The sequence below is a fragment of the Cydia fagiglandana genome, chromosome 1, assembly GCF_963556715.1.
Source record: "Cydia fagiglandana chromosome 1, ilCydFagi1.1, whole genome shotgun sequence".
In the NCBI taxonomy this organism is placed as follows: Eukaryota; Metazoa; Arthropoda; class Insecta; order Lepidoptera; family Tortricidae; genus Cydia; species Cydia fagiglandana.
In genome coordinates this window covers 4,427,107-4,450,371 of record NC_085932.1, presented here as the reverse complement: position 1 = coordinate 4,450,371, position 23,265 = coordinate 4,427,107, and the positions used below count along the sequence as shown (strand labels likewise).

Here is a 23,265-nt window from a genome sequence, read left to right as displayed (position 1 = left end):
TATGCAGTTGAAATTTTTACAGATGATGTATGTCTGTTGCCACTATAAGTAACAACAAATACTAAAAACAGAATATAATAAATATTTAAGTGGGGCTTGCATACAACAAACGTGATTTTTTACCGCTTTTTGCGTAATGGTACGAAATCCTTCGTGCGCGACTCCGACACGCACTTGGCCGGTTTTTTACCAAATAAAAGTCAAATAGATTTATTTGCCCGACATCATCTAGCAACATTCCTTTATATTTTGAACCTTTAAGGTACTAATAGTGCTCGACATGCTAATGCCCAACAGATGACACCTTGCTGTCACCTCTATTGACAATGACTTAAGTTTCAAGATAACATGTACTGAGTCCGCGTCGAGCACCAGTACGTTTACCTTATTTTGACAAAAAGTGCAACCATCAAAACCACCAAAACATCTCAATCCGTGCACGCACAATAACCGCAGTCGTTCAAGCGATTTGCCGACATATCTCTGGCAGTCGCAAGTCGCGGTGCGCATGGCGACGCAAAGCCGGATGATGTCTGTTTGTTATCAGCGCGGAGCACTCGACTGTGCCGGGGGTTGCCGTTCGTTACGGAATAATCGCCTTATTTATCGATTGCGAACTAGACTGGTGTCATTAAGATTATTATTTTTATCGAGGAGTATGTAGACGTATACATTTGCAAGTTAGTAACTTTTACAGCTTTTTGCTATTGTCGTCGTTACGGAATTATACCGTATTTTATTGTTTGTGGCTTATGACTTTGGAAGGAGTAAGTAGACGTTCGCTAATTTGCGACTTGCGGCGCGATTCAAACTTTAAGATAGGTACGTCAATTAATAGATCTAAGAAACGATATGAATCAGATATGCCAGTGTCAAATGTGACGTTTCTTCAAACAAAAACGTCACTTTTGACACTGACACATCTAATCCATTAGATCTTAATTGACGTAAGTATCGAACTCGGGCAGTTGTGATAGTAAGAGTAACGATCGTTTAACTAATTATGCGCTAACACGATATTTTGATCGACCGCCTTTACGGGGCATTTTCGCCACATACAGTGAATACGTATGTACTACTAAATATGCATGCTATCTAACATCACCTATCGGCTATGACAATACGAACCTAGCTTAGTAATAAATTACTTAATGATTTTATTTCCCAAATTTCAATTAATATTTGGTTATCTAATATTACCTACAGCTCGACTATCATCATCATTACCATATAAAAGTTAAAGTAAACAAAGAGTAAAAGGTATCAACATATCTGGTAAGTTTTCAATACCACCAGTTGTGGAAAAACATCGTGGAATATCCTAAGTCAGCCCCCCCGTTTTATTTCCAGTGCAGCGCATAATCCGCTGTCAATATTATCGGCGATGGCCGCTCCCGTCTGATCGCTCCTCACGGTCGCAAACAAAACTTTCTGTTTCGAGATGTTATTGTCTTTGTTGCAAGCGGAAAAACTCCATTATTATGAGTGATATTATTTTCGATTAAAAAATGTAACGACGACTTTTGTATTGCTTTTTGTAGCGATGAATTGAGGATAAATGAGATCTTAATTTAATTAATTGATTTTTTGTAATAAGGGGTACTTCCGAATGTCGAAAACTGTCTGATAATTCCGAAAAGAGACTTTTATTATGATGGAATTTTGGGTGGTGATCATCTGAATTTCGGAATCCCGAATACACCTTAGTGTTTTTTTACCTGACCATTCTTACTTCTTGTAGATAGGGATGCTTGATTTGACCGCTGATCCAATTTGTTAATAGATTCTGATCATGCTAACTTGCCACAAACTTGGCATTAAGAATGCATACATACCTATTTATCAGCTTCATACTTGACGTAACACTTGGTATAAAAACTTAGCATTGTTCGACTTTAATTGGGTATATTTTTAAACGTAATAGTCATGAAATATTACCACTAACATAAAACGACCAATTAGGATTCATAGTTGAAACCAGTTAAATCGGCATTACTACTGTTCATATGAGGAGTCTAATTAATTTAAGCTTCCAAATTTTAAACGATAAAACAACGTCAAAGGTCGCTTTTTATGTACTTAATTATGGTTACACCCATTTAAAAGTCATCTGCAAACTATTTACTCGTATAACTTAAACTTAATCCTTTTTCCATGAGGGTAGGATAAAACGATCTGGTTGAAAGATTAATATACCTAGTGCCAGAATAAAAGCGTGTATGTGTACTAACCCCCTTATTCATATAACTTTACGGGTGTGATTTAGTTCAATTATGTTTTATCCTTTTCTTACAAATACATAAGTCAGAATGATAAATGAGGACAAACGATTATGAGATAATTGAGGTTTGTAGCGCGTTTATGAATAAGGGGCTATGGGGTAAGAGTTTAAATACAGGACTCCTCGGTCTTCTGAAGATGAACCTTTACTAAAAAAAGACTAGTTACTAGTCTAACCTAGTAGAGACAGAAAACAGTATACGACAATAACAATTACAAAATAATTGAGAGAGCCACTGAGCGGTGAGCGTAAGCAGACAATATTATACATGGATATACTCGTTCATATTATGCTACTTTCACACGATTGTTGCAAACGCCAACCATCCATCGCATCCTGCCTTCTGCCATCGTTGTTGACACATTTACTAAAAAAAATTTAGTGTTGCCAGGTATAAAAAATGTATTTCTCCTTTATTTTATTTTTTGTCTTTGTCATGACAATGTGGTTTCGATTGCGATGAATGGACGAGAAAGACAACCACTTACTTGAACAGAAGGGGTTTGTTGGCGAAGAGGCCTGAGGCCTTCTCTTTCGCGGCCTGCAGCCCCTGCATGGCGGACGCCCGATGTCCCACATCAAAGTGCACCTAACACCTGAGGAAAGAAACACCATTGTTACGAACACACAAAAAAATACAATGACTTCTGTTTTCGCAAGTTTTCCTTTTGAAGTAAAAACTTCTTTAGCGGCGCTGTGTACTTTTTGTGATGGGGAAAAAATGTTAAGCTCGCGAGAGGTCACGTGACCGTAACACGTAAGACGGACACGTGACCTGATCGAAAAACTGTTATAATGTCATTGAGTTTTCACTTTTGCCCGCACTCCCGGAGTGCAACCCGTTGTTTTTTTTCATGTACTATGTTGTGGCGATAAAATAAATGTATTTCTTCTTCTTCTTGTTAATAGGTATTAATTAGAAGTCTAACTAGGTTTTGTGACATCTCTCGCCCTTAGAATTCTCGAACTTAAATCCGGCCTCTTAGAAGGCTTGGTCACTTTTTCGTTCGTATATTGTCAATTTCTTATACGAATAGATGTTCTATTTTAGTTTATAATATTTGTGACTTAAATATATCGATCTGATCAGATCGGGGAAATCCTGAAGAAAGGCCAAGTCAAGAGCACCCTAAACTGGCGAGCGTGTATGATGAATATTATGAAAGTGAAGGAAGCAAATGAGGTATGTCAGGATCATAGCAAGTGGAAATCCGTGGTCTCTATCTATCCTTCCGGGAAATAGGCGTGATTATATGTATGTATAATGTACATATCGATTAAAACCACCCCCTTTAGTTAGCCGTTACAAATACCGGTCAAAATGATAGACCTTATTTTGCTTCGCCGTAGGTAGTCAGGTAAAAATTAGTAGACAGTCTAATTGGCAGAAAGCGTGAAACTTAGTATGCATTTATACTAAGATTCACGCTTTCTGCCATAATAGAGGTACCTACTTTCAAAAAATGGAGGTAAGATAAACACACGCGATGATTTGTTGCTTTCAGGCGTTGAAATTTCATGCGTTCTGACTGAAAGCAGCGCCTTTTAAAGCGAAGAATCTGTACTACGAAATTATTTAAATCTGTATTAAAATCGAGGGTTATATTTAGGGCCAATTAAGAATGATCAGGAGCAAGATAAACTAATTATAACGTAAATAAGTGTTTGAGCTGTATAATCTAGCCATTTCAATAACTGAACTAAATATAGGTCGGTATTAATTGAACTTCTAGTCGAATACCTTACATAATAATACCTACCTAATCAAAAAAATACAATATGAATAAATATAAACTACCTAAATTAAATATAATAAAATAAAGAAACGTAAATAAAACGCCACCTATGATCCCCCAGGTCTGTTCCCTGCGGAAGGGTGCCCATAAAGCTGGCTACATTCCCTACTTATTATGCTAAAAATAGGTTTTGTCTCTTTCTAAGTAACAAAAACCGGCCAAGTGCGAGTCGGACTCGCGTTCCAAGGGTTCCGTACATTACACAATTTGTAACACATTCGCTGCGTTACGGGAAGCATTTGGCCGTATTTGACTTTCCGCCGGTGCGGCAGCTATCAGCGCTTGTCTTACCCCCAGTGTGGCGGTGGTTTTACTATGTTCTCGTATGAGTAAGAAAAAGATGACCTGTTGAGTCACTATACTCTCCATATTCGTAATTCAAGTATATTCTATTTCAAAAGAAAAATGTACGGGAAGTATTTTTGCGTAACGCACTGAAAGGTTTTTTTTTTTTTTAGTGCGGCACTGGTACTATTTGTCCGTATTCCATCACCCCGTACCGCACCGAAAGGCGGGCACGCAGCGCTCAGATTGGTCATGTCATAGTGCTGTGCATTGTTCACGATTCCGCGTCGATACATTATATTAATGCGCCAATTAAATCTATGACATCTATATTGAAAATTACCTACTCTAAAAGTCCGACCCCTTTTTATAATTATATGAGGATGAATAATATTTGTTTTGAACACGTACAGACACGATGACGATAGTAAATATTTTGTCGATTATAAAACTCATTATCGATTCTTTAGTTATTCTTAGTATCCCATGGCCACAGGCCGCATATACCTATAGGTATATGCGGCCTGTGCGGCAAGGGAAGTATATTCCCGTAAAATTAAGGGTTTTGAAAAATGGAATATCTTTTGGAATTTTAAGTATACAGATCCGCGGGCGGCGGCTGCTGTATATACACAAGGATATAGTCTATTGATCAGAACGACTTTCAGGTCAAATCGATAATATTCCAGGTCTGTTGGAACCTGTACATGGACATGATGCGGGAAAAAGTAGGTCGTGCCGCAAATTTGGCTTTCTCAATACGGGAAGTATATTACTCGTAAACCACTGGCAGTAAGTTTGGGTTTTGCGCTGCCGCATCGAATGTATTTTTTTTTATGTGAAACGTGAGTGAAATGTCTTAAAAAAATCCGTAGGGATCGGATCAAAAACTAAGTAATTAAGTCCGACTCACGCTTGACTGTACATTTCTAATAGGTTTTCCTGTCATCTATAGGTAAAGATCTATTTTATGTATTTTTTCCAAAATTTTAGACCCAGTAGTTTCGGAGATAAGGGGGGGAATGGTCATTTTTTGCCTATTTTCTTGAATTACTTCTAAACTGTTTATTCTAAAATTATAAAAAAAATATATTTGAAATTCTCACAATGAGCTCTTTCATTTGATATGTAACACGATATAGTTTGAAAAACTTTATTTTTTAATTTTCTCATTTAACCCCCAAAAGTGGCCCTCATATTTAAAATTCATTCGTTTACGTTACATGTCCGTCTTTGGGTCACAAACTTTCATATGTGTTCCAAATTTCAACTTAATTGGTCCAGTAGTTCCGGAGAAAATCGGCTGTGACAGACGGACAGACAGACAGACAGACAGACGCACGAGTGATCCTATAAGGGTTCCGTTTTTTCCTTTTGAGGTACGAAACCCTAAAAAAAAGGTCAAAATGACAGACAAAGGATTTGAAGACTTCCTAAAATTGTCGTTAGTTGCCGTGCCCCAAGAATCTTTATAAAATAAATATGTGTCGAAGTAATTAAGCTTCACATTTTCAAATTCAAATATATTTATTTCATAAATTGATATTACCAGAGAGGCAGCTTGATCCCCACACTAGGCTATGCCTAAGAGGTGGGGATCTTAGCGAAATACAAATATTATTAAAGATACTTCATACAACAATAAGACTATTATTTAAGATTTCTTGATTATACACAATCCCGTTGGCATAAGCGTGACAAGTATGACATTTTCTACATTTAAACTCGTAAGGCCCACCCTACCCGTGGTACTACAGTCAGCAGCAGAAGTTGCTTAGCGGGCCAGGTGTTCAAAATGATCTTGACGCGACTTATTGTTTAGAGAATAAGAGTGTGTCAAGGTAATTTTGAACACCTTGCCCGCTTAGCAACTTCTGCTGCTGACTGTACAAACAGCAACATTCTTAACTGTCCATCGGTAGGCCTTATGCCTTCTGTAATAAGGTTTACGAACTATCAGTTAATAATGTGGCGATGGTACTAATTACTTCGATTTAATTTAAACCATTAGAACAGAGAACAGAGGTGTATTTCTTTTGTTTCGTTCGTTTAAAATCAAATTAAATTCTACAATATTTCCTACACTATCAATTTTAAACTCGAATCGGCATTCCTTGTATGGGGCTTACATAAAAATTAGTAAAATTTTTGGACTGTCACTATATGGTTCACCAAGATACTCGTGAAGTTTATTTGAAACAACGGAGCATACTTTAAGAACCCCTGCCGTATTCGAACTTCAAGATATTCACAAGAGACGACACGTACTAGATCCATTCCAGATACGTTATAGTTTAGATATCAACTAGTTCTCTTTTGCAGCGCAATTCGGGCAACCAATGTCACTTTTACGTTAGATAGGGTAAGATATCTATTAGATGTGAATTGGATTTCTAAGTCATATCCTGTGGAAATCGTTCAAGAGTATCTCCAGAATCGCGCAAATGTCAAATTTGACAGGTTAGATCTTAAACATATCGTTATCGTATCTTGGTGATGTCTAAAATATATCTAATAGATATCTATTTCAAAATCCGAATCGGGCCCCCCGTCAACCTGCACACTGTCGCCACTGTGTTATAATCGTGATTATTTAAATTTAACGAATGATATTTAAAAAAGGCGGCCGCTACGTACTGTATTTTGTATTTAAGTAATTTTGAATACATCAGACTAGTTTTTATATTGCTGGATTCGTCAATCTATGCGTTCAAAGTTAAAACGGCCTGTTTTGTTTTGAGATATTTAAATAATCACGATTATTTTGCAGTGGCGCTAGTGTGCACGTTGATGGGCTCTTAACCCAATCAGCATTAATTACTACTTGATTTAGTAACAATTCAACAGGATTTTTTACTTAACTAGCTACAAAGCTAAAGTTGTGCTGTTCTTTAGAACGTTCTCCCTTTTGTATGGGTAATATTCTCGCTCGAGTTCATGAATGGTGAATTGAGAATGTTCTCGAGAAGGGCACATCTATATACAAAGCACACTTGTTATATAAGAAGCATAATCATATAAATACATAAATTTTACTTTCAATTAATGCTCCGAACCTTTAAATGATTGCATCGATTATAGACAGGCAATTTAGTTAGTAAAATTAAATATTATCTCGTTAAATGATATGAAATCAGTGCCTGACAGTGTTACATAACGTTCAAATATATATAGATATAGCTATATGTATACAACCCCACCCCTGAATCGAAAATCGATATTTAACATATTTTCATGCATCATTGAAAGCCCTCTGCTTAAACAGCAATGAAAATGGCACACAAATATAATTTAAATGTCAAAAAAACTTACATAGCTTCCAGTTCCCGGTATTCGCAGCTACGCAGCGTCTGTCGATGGCGTAGCGCCCCGCGCGCCTCTACGCCGTAGCACGACGGCTGCGCGTAGCCCCCGCCGCCATTGGCCTGGCGCCTACGTACGTAGACGGTGACCCACCAATCACAGATGGAGCTGGAAAAGAGGCGTGGTTTTGAAATTTTCAGAAAATTTCAGGAGGACCATGCAGCCTCCGAAAGGCACCCCCAACAATGTTTCCACATGAGTGCAGTGCGGGGGAACGAAATGCTTTATGCAGTTCTGGGAAACGCCGTTTGAATTATTATTGATTTAGTAATATAAGTACATTTCACAACTGTCGGTTTAATAAATTACTCTTAAAACCAAAAAGTCACAATGATAGTAACACTAACAAACAAACCTATCTAAATAAAAATATCCATAATTCAGGAACAAATATTCGTATAAATCACTAGACAAATAAACGCTTGGCGGGATCTGGACCCAGAACCACCAGCTTTACTAGTAGCTACAACAACAAGTAGCTTTTGGACTACTTAGGCAGTATTCAGTACCTATTATATATAATTATAATTATTATTTAAAAATAAAGGAATGTCTCCTTTAAGTAAAATGAGCCAGCTTAAGGATTTAAGGTAGTTTCCCTCCAGGGCCCGACATATCTTTCCACCCTGTATATTGCATTGTCACCCAACTATGTAAGTGAAGTTTCAGCTCAATCAAATTATGGGAAATGGGTCTTATTTAGTTTGCTAGAATTGATTAAATACAAACAACGGCACGGGTGAAACTGAGTAGATGTTTGTAAAATTGACAAAAGCATCATCATTCAAGTTCCAGTAAAGGAATCTTCTGTGCCTCACCTACACATAAAACGACCTTAACTTAAGTATATAAAACTCTAACAATTACCTACTATGATTTTGAAATAGAGACATCACATGTCAACAAACTGCAAAACGGGACACAAAGTGGAGAAAAAGAGCCAAACAGCTTCAAACCACTTGACAAGTTGGTTCTTCTTCTATGCTTTTTAGGGTTCCGTAGCCAAATGGCAAAAAACCGAACCCTTATGGATTCGTCATGTCTGTCTGTCTGTCCTTCCGTATGTCACAGCCACTTTTTTCCGAAACTATAAGAACTATACTGTTGAAACTTGGTAAGTAGATGTATCCTCCTGTGAACTGCATTAAGATTTTCACACAAAAATAGAACAAAAACAATACATTTTGGGGGTTCCCCATACTTACAAGGAAAGGTACCCAACTGTCCGACTCCGATTTGATTTATTTTGATATATGTCATAGAGTAGTCTAAAATAACGGACAAGTATTTTTTTTTAGCTGCTCAAACTCAACCTGTTAGGAGAAAATGGCCTTAAAAGTACTGAAAATTGACCAAACTTTCTAATTTCTATGAAAAAACTTTTTTCAAAAAAATTGATAATTAATTACTGGTTTCGTTATATGTTGGAGAACATGAATAAAGAATGGGGACGTGTTTTGTCATTTCACGACAAACTCATTTTTTATATAAAAAAAATATACATATAATAAATAAATATAATAAATAAAATAGGTCTTCAAAAATGATATTGAGGTTTTTAATATCATTTTTTTCTAAACTGAATAGTTTGCAAGAGAGACACTTCCAAAGTAGTAAAATGTGTGTCGTCGTCCCCCCCCCCCCTGTAAGAGAATGATAAAACTAAAAAATATATATGATGTACATTACCATGCAAACTTCCACCGAAAATTGGTTTGAACGAGATCTTTTTACTATGTTATGTTATTGCTGCTACGGAACCCTTCATGGGCGAGTCCGACTCGCACTTAGCCGCTTTTTCTTGCATAAATAAAGGTAAGTACGTAAGTTTCGTGTATACCTACTTTTGATTTTTTAGGGGAAAGATCCGTAAGTACAAAATATGATCCAAAACATTATTATTAATGCTCACAAATACGTAATCACAAAACATAATGTAAGTTATTATTATAAACGAAACAATAAATACATTGAATGCAGTGCTATTACAAATCTCAGTATTAAATTATACCAGTCACGATCACAAAGACAAATGCAAACCCGTTATACGAATAGACAAGCGTATCGATATAGCGGAGCAGGGCGCGTAGCCAACGTGCCAATGGTTAACGCTCCGTGGGGCACCGTAGTCATCTCCCTCTATAGCTCTTCCATATTAGTACTACAGCGACAGTTGCGTTTCATTCGCCACGGAGCATTAACGATTAATTAAACCCAAAAATATTACTCCGCGAAAATATAACGTGCTAGTCAATCAGTGCTAACCCGTTATACTTACTTGTGTATTATTACATGCAATTAATGTACATAATACGAGTACACAACACAACTAGCACTAATTGACTAGCACGTTATCTTTTCGTGGATTAGTAAAGTAATATTTTTGGTTTTAATTAATAAGGATTTCCGCAAAGTAACGCCTGATTATATTCGCGTTAACGATTGGCATATTGGCTAAGCACCCTGTTCTGCAACCCCGTAGTACGAAACGAATAGACAGGCGTATCGATATAGCGGAGCAGTTCATTTCACGGGCACTGGAGCCCGCAAATGAAGTTTCCGCGGTCCAGCGGCCACCGCCCGATATTATTCGATATTCAGCGTTTTGTGAAGACCCGTCGCTCGTTATGAGCGACCACGGTGGGAGGCAGTGGAAAATCACGCTTAAATAAAATGAATCGGCTTATCTGAGACGTTTTAGGAGCGGCGAAAAGTGTCTATTAAGGAAGAGAAGACAAAAACAATTGGATTTAAATATTACTGTATGACTTTTGTTTTGGCAATTGTGTTTTAGTACAGTTCCGTTCTAGTGTTTCGCACTGCCCCCACAGTTAGAATTTCAACCCTGAACTCATAATATTCATAATATTAGAGGAGACAATAGACTGTTCAACTGGAGCAAACATCCCAATGTTGGACAGTCTGTTTGTCTGATTTGAAGAAATCCATTAAGAAAATTTTAAAAAATTCAAATGTTTACCTACTTTACACAACATAATTTGTTTAAATGTTTTTCTACGATGTCTACTAATCAAACAGTACACAGACAAACCTAGCAGTTCTTTTAATTGATTTATTTTGACGGGATAAGTTTAAACAAATTTAGTAAGGCCTGACTTGACGTAACTACTGCAAGATAATGAAACAGACTACGATTTTACACATTCATCCTTGGAACACACTCCCAGGTTCCACTTAAACCACTTCGAATTAGTATTTAAGTGTATTTAAATCAAAATAGCAATCTAATATTTTAAACTTTCGCGTTTCAATCCTAAATCCTAAAACATATCCCATAAAATCCATGATTTGCTTGACAAACTGCATCCAACCCTCGGCTTGATTAATGCATTCTTTCATAATCTAAACCGTCAGCCAGGGGCCGCCCCAATCCAGTTAAATAGATCCGAAACCGCTGACGGCGCCGCTCATGCACGTCATAATGAATGGAGTTAACATTTAGCTACATTTGCGTATTCGTGAGACGTGGTGGGCGGGGGATTTAGTGGAACTGAATTTATGACTTTGAAGGGACTTTCGATGAAGCAAAATAATGTTGTCACTCGGAAAGAATGCTTTTGTCGTTTAAAACCTGCGCTCGAAAATCTACTTTATTGTGCTTATACTGTGGAGAGCTTGAGAATAATCTATTAAACATGCATTCTTTTTCTTCAATTTCTTCTCTACGCTATTGCGCAGATTGATTTATTTGCGCGAATTGAAATGAAAAAAATATCATCTAATATATTTTTTATAACTTATAACGGTTAGAAATCTATCAGAACAATAAGCTATTAAAAAAATTTAATGGGAAAACACTTATGCGAATGAATACAAATGCTTTCGAGAAAGGAATAAGCTATTGAGAAAAAATAAAGTGGTAAAAATTGCGAATGGCAAAAATTGCAACTTGGAAAATACAGTACTTATACACTTTTACTAAGGACTCGTCTTCATGTATGATCTGCCTTGACTTTTGCAGCTTTAGGCTATCTACTATCTAGTTAAAAGTAAATGAAGCGTGTGCGCTTAGATCGCAACATTTGAATGGAATTTAAAATTTAAATTTGTAGTATAGTTTGCAAACGTATCGGCTTAGTCGGCGTAACCGGCCAAGTGCGAGTAGGACTCGCGTTTCTAGGGTTCCGTACATAAGTCCGACTCACGCTTGACTGCACATTTCTGATAGGTTTTCCTGTCATCTATAGGTAAAGAACTATTTTGAGTATTTTTTTTTTAATTTTAGACCCAGTAATTTCGGAGATAAAGGGGAGGAATGGTAATTTTTAGGCTATTTTCTTAAATAACTATGTATTTTAAAATTATAAATATATGTTTATCTTTGGGTCACTAGTTTACATATAGTTTACATAATTACGTACCAAATTTCAACTTAATTGGTCCAGTAATTTCCGAGAAAATAGGCTGTGACAGACGGACAGACAGACAGACGCACGAGTGATCCTATAAGGGTTCCGTTTTATCCTTTTGAGGTACGGAACCCTAAAAATAGATTTTCGTAAGAATTTCAACTCTTATTGCATACAGTAAAGTCGGGGGTATCGGACGGAGAGTGGTTACTTGCTAAGGACCGGCATAGGGACGGGTAAGGACGGCTGAAGGGCCGATAAGCGCTGAGTGAGCGCGAGTGTCGATCGCTGTTAAGTGCCGGTCGATATCGTGCTAGAATCAGTAGCATCATAAAACCTTAACCAAGTAATAAAATACATGTATACATAATAAAATATAATAGATGTGAGCACATGCAGATTTATAAATGATTCTGCCCGCGACTTCGTCTGTGTGGAATGATGATGAAGTATGATAAAAACGGATCTATATCAGAATCCCTAAAGTCTTTTCTCCTATCTTTGCATGCCCTAATATTGTTTGTCATAATGATCAGTTGTCCTAACACTCGTATACCCTAAATTTAGTTTCCCTCTTATTGATTACTTATTCTAATGTTATTAAGCATAATTTTTCTTTCTTGCTAGGGTCGCAGTTCTAACCTAACCTAACCCACTTTTGTGGCAGGGAGTTTTAACCTAACCATTTTTCAAAATCATTACATTATGGTACATTATGGAAAATAATCGTTATTGATCGTTAGGGCATGTGCCCATTAGGACAAACCAGTTAGGGCAAGTGACTTTAGGACAAACGTTGTTAGGGATTCAGAAGGATACCCGATAAAAACTACCCTATATCCTTTTCCGGACCTCAGACTACCTCCACACTAAATTTCATCGGGTTCAGCGGGTTAGGCGTGAAGAAATAACAGACAGATAGAGTGACTAGCGCATAAATCGCATTTATAATTTAGTAGGATTAATACCCCAAGTTAGATAGGTTCTTAATTTTTCTTTTTGCGCAATTAAATTACTTAATAAATTGCTTTTCACGTAATGTTCAAGTATTTGTTGTTTCCTTGTTTAGGTAATTGAACATTTAGATTCGTAACGGTATTCGGTAATTGTATTCGTAACGTCAATGGTTATATTTAGGTACTCGTAGCAGATGAAATTCACAAAAGACAGTTGGCACATGTTTGAATAGTTATTTTATTTAAAACCGGGCAAGTGCGAGTCGGTCTCGCGCACGAAGGGTTCCGTACCATAATGCAAAAAAAAAAACAAAAAAAAAGCAAAAAAAAAAACGGTGACCCATCCAAGTACTGACCACTCCCGACGTTGCTTAACTTTGGTCAAAAATCACGTTTGTTATATGGGAGCTCCATTTTAATCTTTATTTTATTCTGTTTTTAGTATTTGTTGTTATAGCGGCAACAGAAATACATCATCTGTGAAAATTTCAACTGTCTAGCTATCACGGTTCGTGAGATACAGCCTGGTGACAGACGGACGGACGGACGGACGGACGGACGGACGGACGGACAGCGAAGTCTTAGTAATAGGGTCCCGTTTTACCCTTTGGGTACGGAACCCTAAAAGGTAAAGGTGACTTTTAGAACAGTGGCTACATGGCAAATACAGCGGGAGGGTGTCCCGAGTTACACTTACCGCTCAAGAGCGAGGAGGGCTGATAAAAGCTGAGCACGAGGCCGTCAAGTGCCCGATCACCTCTTTAATTGCATTTTATGGCATTTAATATCGTTTAGACTTTTTAATTGACAATGCATAGAGACTTTTAAAAAAGAGGCTTTCAATTTGGTTGCATGGTTTATTTTTATTCTCTTCTAAGAAATGTACATAAAACAAAACGGTTTTATAAAGTCTTAGAACGACTCTTGACGGCTTTTTAAAATTATTATATTCTAGAAAGCATCAGTGGCAGCGCGTCAAAATCACTCCTAGGAAAACCGGAGCAGAAAATCAGAAAATTGGGTAACCTGGTAGGAATCGAGTTATGGACCTTCCGCCGCTGGCATAATATACATAATACACCCAATACACCTCAGTTATCGCGTATTATATCATTTTTTCACGACTATTAATAAATAATAAATATGTAGAATAGGTGGACTCTGGAATGAAATACATCAAAGTACCCAATCCACCATTCAACCTTCTCAGCCTGTAAAGTGTATACGGCTAATTTCAGAAATTCGAATCCTAATCATTTAAAAATCTTTCATATTCTGTTGTATTAAGACTCCCTTTTCGGACCTTTGTTTAGTATATTCCCCTTTCGGAATTACCATAATATACCTTAGTACATTTTACCGCCAATCTTTGGGTAGTTTAACATCGATGGTATCCGTGTGTTTTGTCCCGTCGGGTTGCACTTACCCTCAAGAGCGGGAGAGCCGATAAGTGCTGAGCGCGCCGCACTGAGTGCTTGATCAAGGCTTCGGTTGCATTTTACACAATGTATAATTAACATATACAAAAAATACATTTATGATGATTAAATACGAAGTTGTATGAAACATGTTAACATAAAGTAAATGTAACGGAAGCTATCGCGTGTTTTGTCCTGAGGAGTTGCACTTACCCTCAAGAGCGGAAGAGCCGATAAGTGCTGAGCGCGCCGCACTGAGTGCTTGATCAAGGCTTCGGTTGCATTTTACACAATGTAAAATTAACACATACAAAAAATATATTTATAATGATTTAATACGAAGTTGTTTAAAACATGTTAACATAAAGTAAATGTAACGGAAGCTATCGCGTGTTTTGTCCTGAGGAGTTGCACTTACTCTCGAGAGCGGGAGAGCCGATAAGTGCTGAGCGCGCCGCATTGAGTGCTCGATTAAGGCTTCGGTTGCATTTTACACAATGTAAAATTAACATATACAAAAAATACATTTATGATGATTTAATACGAAGTTGTATGAAACATGTTAACATAAAGTAAATGTAACGGAAGCTATCGCGTGTTTTGTCCTGAAGAGTTGCACTTACTCTGGAGAGCGGGAGAGCCGATAAGTGCTGAGCGCGCCGCATCGAGTCTAATCCTCGACAGTTTATTATCCATTCTCATTTCTTCATACTTCGCGAGCAAACGAGAATGTTTTATGCATATGGAAAAGACTATCAAATAGAGTTAGACCAAGATAAGTCGGCAGCGATTATGATAGCCCACACAATGCAAGTGTTATTTAATACGTCATAGTTTCATAAAAGTTTGACGTTTAAAATAACCTTGCACTGCGTGGGCTATCAAAATCGCTGCAGACTTTTCTTGGTCTAACTTTAACGACTTTGTTACTTAACTACTATGCGGTATAACGTCGAATCGATAATAGAGTCATTTGTGTCAAAAATCGCATCAGCAGAGACACCTCATCACCTCCAAACGAACCTTTTTCCACACGATTGCGTGTCACCGCGCCACCTGGGGTGCATCCCTCTCCCTCCCACCCCAGCCAGGCACCTCGCCCCGTCCCCCTCGCTCAGGCTATTCATGACTTATTAACTTCTCTGAGGTATCATGGCAACCTCCGCTTCGACGATTTAATATAGAAAATTGGGAAGTCGGTCGGAAACAAGATCTATACAGTTTATTAAATTCTCTGGGCTCGTGTCGATTAAATTTTAAGTGGTTTTGATTTGATTTTGTTACTATTGAAGAGTCAGTGGAGTAGGTAATTTACCTAATTAATTAACTGTAATTTATGTGCTGTATTTATCAAGCACCATGTTTCGCGTACTGTATTGTAAGATTTTTACTTACCTAATCAACAAATATATTTGGGATCTCCCTTAGAATATTTTTTGGTAGAAACGGCCTTTCCATAAACAATATATTTTTTAACATCACCAATTCGAAAAAGGGCTTTTTCTTGCCTGCTAGGAGGGATCAAAGTGGCACTTTTCTTCCCTGCTAGGAGGGATCAAAGTAACACTTTTCTGTTCTAGCACACTATTTTTACATTTTTTTGCACATTTTTTTTTGCCTAAATAATCTGTTTAAGCATCAGATTGTGTCAACACTAAGATTTTTTTATTTTCCTCATAGTTGTTGTGAAAAGCAGTATGTGTCACACGGTATCAAAATTATTTCGTCTAGGGCGTTAACACTTGAATCCCTCATTACGCTCAGGACTCAATGTACGCCCTTGAAGAAAATATATCATTTTGATCCCTTGTAACACAAACTACTATTATCGTCTATTACTTTTAGAGATTATATGTATTCACTTATTTAGAAGAGTGATGTTGGTTTTAAGTAATGAAAATATGTTTTTTTTAAAGTTAAATTTTTTGATCCGGTTTTGTGGTCATCCATACAAAATTTGAAAGTCACAAATTGAGTACGTTAATTTTATGTGTAAATTGATCGATTTTAACCTCTAGCCACCCAGACGTAAAAGCTTGCCAATGAAAATTCAACTTTGACTTGTCAAAAATAAGATTCAAATTAGAATGGAACAGGAGACCTTTTTATAGGTCTCTGGGCGGTTAGAGGATAAGAGAATTAATTTTCAAGTTCTGGTGATTTTTTGTGATACCAAACTTTCATTTACCCCCAGTGTTCGACCACCCCAAGACTCAGAGGGCCTACCGCGAACCACGTTTGACGTGTTGCCTCCCTGTCACACTTACGTATGAATTTACAAGTGCCATAGAGAGGCAACACGTCGAACGTGGTTCGCGGTAGGGCCTCTGCTCTGCAGGAGGTCGCTTCCCGCTGTGTCACTATGACACACATAAAATAATGATAATTGTACCGCCACAGATATCTAATAACATTTTTGACTTTGATTTTTTACAAGCACTTATTTAACTTGCTATGCTTGTATGTAGAGTTAGACCAAGAAAAATCTGCAGCGATTTTGATAGCCCAAGCAGTGCAAGTGTTATTTATATGTCATAATTACATAGAAGTTTGATGTTTTAAATAACACTTGGACTGTGTGTATCAAAATCACTGCAGACTTTTCATGGTCTACCCTATTTTCGGGTAAAATCTTGCAAGCTAAATTAGTCCCACTTCCCACTTTTCGGTTGAGCTGAAACTTTACATAAATATACACGGTGTAACATGAATAAACCGAATAATTTTAACAGTGTATTCCTGATCATATTTAGAGACAAAAATGTCCTATAAACTTTTTTGAAATTCGCCTAGTTTCAGAGATATTATTAACTAAAAAAAAAACAAGTTTTTATTGTTACATAGTGTAAAAGGCCTTTTTGATGGTGATGTTACTGCTATGGGACGTAGTCTAAATATCCTTATTGATAGATGTCAAAAAGTGACAAGTAACACTTTGCAAAAAGTAGGTTCTACGAAAAAAAAATGTGAAAATCAATTTTAAGTGACAAGTTTACCAATAACATTTATTTTTTATGTAAAAATACATTCAAAAAATTGAAAAAACATAACAAAAAAAAAATTTTTTTTTGGCGAAATTGACCTAAACTCATATTAAATTTTTTACCTCTTTTGACCTCAGAAATGCGTGGTTAAAATTATTCGGTTTCCTCATGTTACACCGTGTATAAGTTTGGTGAGCAATACTCGTATCATTGTGCCATCGAACCGATCTGCTGATGACACAAGAGGTGACCATAGAAACTCTGTGAAAACACAACGTAAACCTAATTGTGTTTGGGTTCGTTTAAATTATCTCTGTGAGTATTAGTTGCCTGTTGAAAGAAAAGCAGTCATCAATAAAAGCTAGCAAAATACAACGACTAGTATATTAAAGTATACTATAACTAGAAAAGAGCTAAAAAAAATCGTAATATTATTGCAAGTATTTAAAAAGAACCTCAATTTCATAATAAATTTTAAAATCGGTATCGTTATTTTTATTTATTCTAAAACATCGCCAACACCGAAACGCTTGAATTCGAATCCCGGCGAATGTTTGCCGACCGATCGCTCCCCGAGGAGCAAAGCAATAAAGTGCTCTAAACCCCGCGTATTTATTGGAAATACATCGGAGCGATTTTCTCGGATACCTGGAGTGGTTGGAAGATGTTGAGAATTCTTTGGTAGAAAATATTGAGACAAATGAAGGATCTTCTACTTGTTAATAAAAATATTTCATAATGTTTTATCAATAGCTATGTTGAACGACACGAAAATAATACAAAAATGTGAAATTCGCCATTTACGAACATTTTTGTAAAGGTAATTCGAATTTGTGTTACCCTAATGTATATTTAACACTTATATTATATTCTCGTAGTTAATTTCTATACTTACATAGTAGCTACGTATTTCATATCCTTAAATAGGTGTAACAATTACCTATTTCCTATTAGCAAAGAATAGTTTTACTGTGACTTCGTGATTTTTGTTATTCAATAAACTATTTAAAAAACACTCAGATTCTAGATTGAAGTTTTTTTGAATATTTATAAGTGTTAAAAATATATATCTTTGACCATCTTATCCCATGTTGGACTAGCACATAAGTAATAAAATTTTTGCTCAATATGTACTTATTTTGCAATAAATTTGAATTAAAACAAACCAGGACATTAGATAGCTATTGATTTCAGATATTTCAAAAGAAATGTATCATTCGAGAATACACAAATACACCGTGCATACACTCAAAACATTAGAATTTTTTTTTTGAGTTGAGCAAAAGTTCTACCGATATAATAAGAAACGAAGAAGTGAAGGGGGTCGGTAAATTTTTTCAAGAAAAAATCTAATTAAAGCAAACGGCATTCTCTAATGGCATTTTAAAGCCCGCCATCATCGGTTTTTGCATGGAAACCGTTTCAGTAACGATCGTGATTTCAGCTCAGGTGAGGGCGGGGCCAGGCGGGCGCCGCCCACCAGCCATTGTTCCTGCACCGAAATTGAATAAATTAACTTGAAATTTAATAGATAACTCTATTAATGGCCCAAACAAGGTCTGACTCGCCGACGTCAAGTACGAGTTAGCGAAAATTGTTTGCCGCGTGATTGAATTTGGCCGGAGCGAGGGGTAAAAGCTTCTAGCATCCGATATAGCATTAGCCAAATCGGTAGGGCGGTGGAGTCTACATTAAAGCTTGCTAAGTATTTGTACATCGTATTTTTTATGAATTAGAATTTTTTTTTTAAATGTCGCTGGTATTTACCGACAAAAAAGACGATAAATGGCTAACGGCGACTAAAATAATCAAATACGAAAAACCGTAATATGTGCAAAAAATCTTTCTTTGAATTATGGAAACGTATGGAATTTTTGTAAAGCAAGCGAATTTTTTTGTGCAAGTTGTGATTTTGTATGAATTCCGCATTCTCTCCGTTCGAATCCTAACAAACAAAAAATCGACTACGAAATAAAAATCGGCCCTAAGTAGTTTCTTCACATTATCTTTTCAAAGAAATTTCATGTTAATGGTACAGTCAAAGAATTTAATTTCCGACCCATTTCGTACTTTGTCACAGTGACAATCAATATGAAAGCCGCTAGAGACCTCATACGGTTGTCACTGTGACGAAGTACAAAATGGGTAGTAAATTAAATTCTTTGACTGTACGACACTTGCACACTCGGTCGCTTTCCAAAAGTCAGTTTATATTTAGTTTGGTCTAACACTAACTAACTAATAAACCCAATGTTAATGCTCACGGTAAACAAATTTTCACACGTTTATGAAGAGTTTCAGTAGGTACAGTCACCTGCAATAATATGTGACACGCTCTTATGGCTCTCTACAAATAAGATCGTGTCAGATATTTATGCTGCCTTCGTTGTGTAACATATTATTGCAGGTGACTGTACCTAGTAGCATTAGAAACCACAGAAGCAAGCGTGCAGTTTTTATCAGGCTCTTTAATTGTTAATAATAATAATAATTGAATTATCTAATGTAGCATGGTCAATACATATAATTTACTTCAAATTATTACCGCTAAAAGTGCCGGATTTGGAACCACAAGCTTACTTCTGCGAAGTTCTTTCTAATGCTAAAAAAACGGACGAGTTATATTTTAATTTTAGTTTAGTTTTTAAATCTTTAATTTATAGTTCGTTTTAATGATATTGTAAAGTAATAGTTTTTAATCTACCATATGATGTTCAAAATTTTTGGTTTAGTGATGATCAATTCAATAAGTAATTAATTCGCGTTATTTTTTTTGCTATTGTTGGCTTGACCCTGACTAAAATCATCTATTTCCAAAAAAAAGTATCTTCGTCAAAAAAACGGACTATAGTTTGGCTCGACTCATATTTACATAATTAGAAATTATTATTACTGCATATAAGTACATTTTTCGCCTAATTTCCGCAAGGAAAGAGATACATAACACAAACTTAAAAACAAATTCAAAACAACAACGATAAAAAACGCCTATAAATACGTTACTGGCTAATAATATTTCAAGATTTTCAATCATTTTCCTTTTCATGTCTATCAAGTAATCTGCATTTTAAATACTTAAATAAAAAAATATGAGGGGACATCTTACACAGATCTACCTAGCCCCAAACTATTTTTTTTTAATGAAAGGTCTGACTGAAAAAGTAATAAATGTTTTTCCCCATATTTAAGTTTATAGGTACCTACCTAGTAGTACATTTATACATATACTTAGTGAAACTTTTTTTAACCAAGGTATTATTTTATTATTATTTTTAACCATTGCCATGTGTTGTTCTCAATTTTTTGTTATTTACGTATTGTTTAAGAACAAAATACTTAGAAAAATATCAAATTTGGCTTTTCTAGTAGTTTCCAAATACTCTACATATATATAGTACCTACAAATACAGTAAAAGATTGGTATCTTAGAGACTTACAAAATTAATAAGCAAGAAAAAAGAAATATGTAGGTATGTTGTTATGACAATATGTCATAATTAGCGCATGGCTTAATATTTCTGATAAACGATATCATGAATTGATAACAGGATAGTTAAAAAAACATAATATTTTATTTATGTTTAAGTTAAATAAAAACTTTATTTTGATTTAAGTATGTTAAATCATAATAGAGTTAATTCAGTAATAAGAATCAACCCCACAAATGATAACAAGCCAATGACAAAATATAGGCAAAAAAAACACAAATTATGAATTGTAAACAAAGTAGGTACATACCTACTTAAGATGAGTATTTATCTATTTAACTTACCAATGCCAAATCAGCTTCAGAAATGTACACCTTACACTTAAATATCATAGACACCGATATTACTGAAGATATGTTATTGTTAAGTTACCTACTTTTACAAAGTTAACTAACAATACTTATGAATAGATATGTGATTTGTTGATATGTTTTGTATTGATATTCTTTAGAGTTGTTGTTGTATTATATACAATTACTCTAATTCAATACGTGAACATTTAATATAATGATATATTTAATTAAATGTATTTCCTATAGGTATATTCACTGTCATCCGGGAGACATCACTCGTAAGGTGTAGGTACTTTATTTACTTTTCAAAGTACTTGTTTATACTTTTTGTTTGTTACAAAATTCTAGATTAGTTTTCTTCTTATTTTTTTAACTTTGTAAACATTTTTATTCGACTTCACTTTAAAAGTTTCAGTGCTTTGTTGACGTTTCTTTTATGTAACTTTTTAATTTAAAAAAAAATACAAATCATTTTGTATCTGTTACTTAAATATTTGGCCAATAATACTTTCGAAATTCTTAAACAAAGCTTCGTTAGGTTGAAATCTAGTGTTATTTTGTTGTGTACCGCGTGTATTGGTCCGGTTGGTTACAACCCTTAAGAGTGATGCGCCCCCGGCGCGCACCACGTGACTGCCGCGCTCAACTTTTCTGTTTACATCCCCGTCACCCCTCCCCCCTTCCCCCCACCATCGCCTCAGCACCCGCGCGCCGGGAAACTCGCTATGCTAATATTTTGCAATAGTTCTAAGCGGACACGGGTTTTAGAGCACGGATTATGTTTTAAAGCGAGGAAAGTTTAAATCCGTCTGGCGATCGGTTTAAAATAAAATTGATGCAAATTACGTAGTTAGCGAGAAGGGATTAATAGACAAATGATAAGTGGGTGGATCAACTTTTGTTATCCTATCAGTCAGGCGACAGCTTGCTACTTATTACTAATACTAGTAAGTATTAGTAATAAGTAGCAAAGTTTGTTAGAAGAAATGTTATATTACTTTCTACTAATATGCTAAGTACATAGATGACCCATTATGGAAACGGGATTATAACTGGCATAAAAATGTACGTTTGGTTATTATATAATAATTTTAAAAATGATTCAGGCTAATCAGAACCATGGCAGCGGGTGACAAAAAAAGTTGCTTCACCCAAGTAGGTATATTGTATTAAAATTTGTATACCTAATCAATATAGTTACAAGATCTTTTTGTTTATTTCACGTATATTATAGAAAAATAGAACCTTAAGTAGATAAACAAGCCTTCTTACGCCTGCCGCGTTGCCACGGCAACGCAGTAGTTGGACTGGAAACCGCGATAAGCAGCTTTGCTCAGAGAATACGTCTGGGGGCGCGGATTTATGATAAAAGAACAAAATAATGATGCAATATTACGGCGTTTTACTATAATATAAATAGGTCGGTCATAGATGAAGACAGTTTTTAGGGTTCCGTACCCAAAGGGTAAAAACGGGACCCTATTACCAAAACTCCACTGTCCGTCTGTCTGAGAGTTTTTACTCTTTGGGTACGGAACCCTAAAAAGTACCCTTTTTAATTAATTTCGTGAAGTATCAAAAAATAGCTTTGCACCGATTTGAGCAGAACAAAGTGGGGAAGTGTCATTACAAACGTCATATTTTCATAAATAATTAACATTACTCATCAGTAATGTCATCACGCCACACTATATCATTGCAAATGGCATGCAGAGTTAGTTTGGTCCGCCAGTTTATCCACAATACAGTAAATTAAGTTTTTACTTACTTGTTATTCAGGTGCACTTTGCACACAAATTTTAAGGAAGCCCAGATCCCACACTCCCACGCATGGGGCTTCTCACGGCACATCCCCTCCCGCTTCTGCAGCTCGAAAATGAACGGATTTCGTGCTCGGACTGTACAAAAAGACGGTAAGTAACTGACACTGTAAGGTAAGTATATATGTGGAGGGGACCGTCTAACAAGGGAAGACCGTTAACAAGCTCTTTCGCCACTTTTAACTCTTGCGTTTATACGCATACTCCAATC

General features: G+C 36.0%; 1 protein-coding gene across 2 annotated transcripts in view; it reads right to left on the bottom strand.

Moving 5' to 3' along the window:
* The window catches only part of LOC134679652 (vesicular glutamate transporter 1), a 71,153-nt gene extending 49,690 nt beyond the window's left edge, over positions 1 to 21,463 (bottom strand). Inside the window, exons 1-3 of one of the 2 annotated variants that reach the window (XM_063538606.1) lie at positions 21,226 to 21,463; positions 7,675 to 7,833; positions 2,770 to 2,877 (exon numbers count right to left, since the gene is read on the bottom strand). In XM_063538606.1, the coding sequence (XP_063394676.1) occupies positions 2,770 to 2,837 (68 nt within the window). In that variant the 5' untranslated portion in view covers positions 2,838 to 2,877; positions 7,675 to 7,833; positions 21,226 to 21,463. Of the gene's footprint in view, positions 1 to 2,769; positions 2,878 to 7,674; positions 7,938 to 21,225 lie in introns of those variants that run through there. The other variant, XM_063538611.1, reaches the window with a different exon arrangement.
* Between the last annotated feature and the right edge of the window lie 1,802 nt (positions 21,464 to 23,265).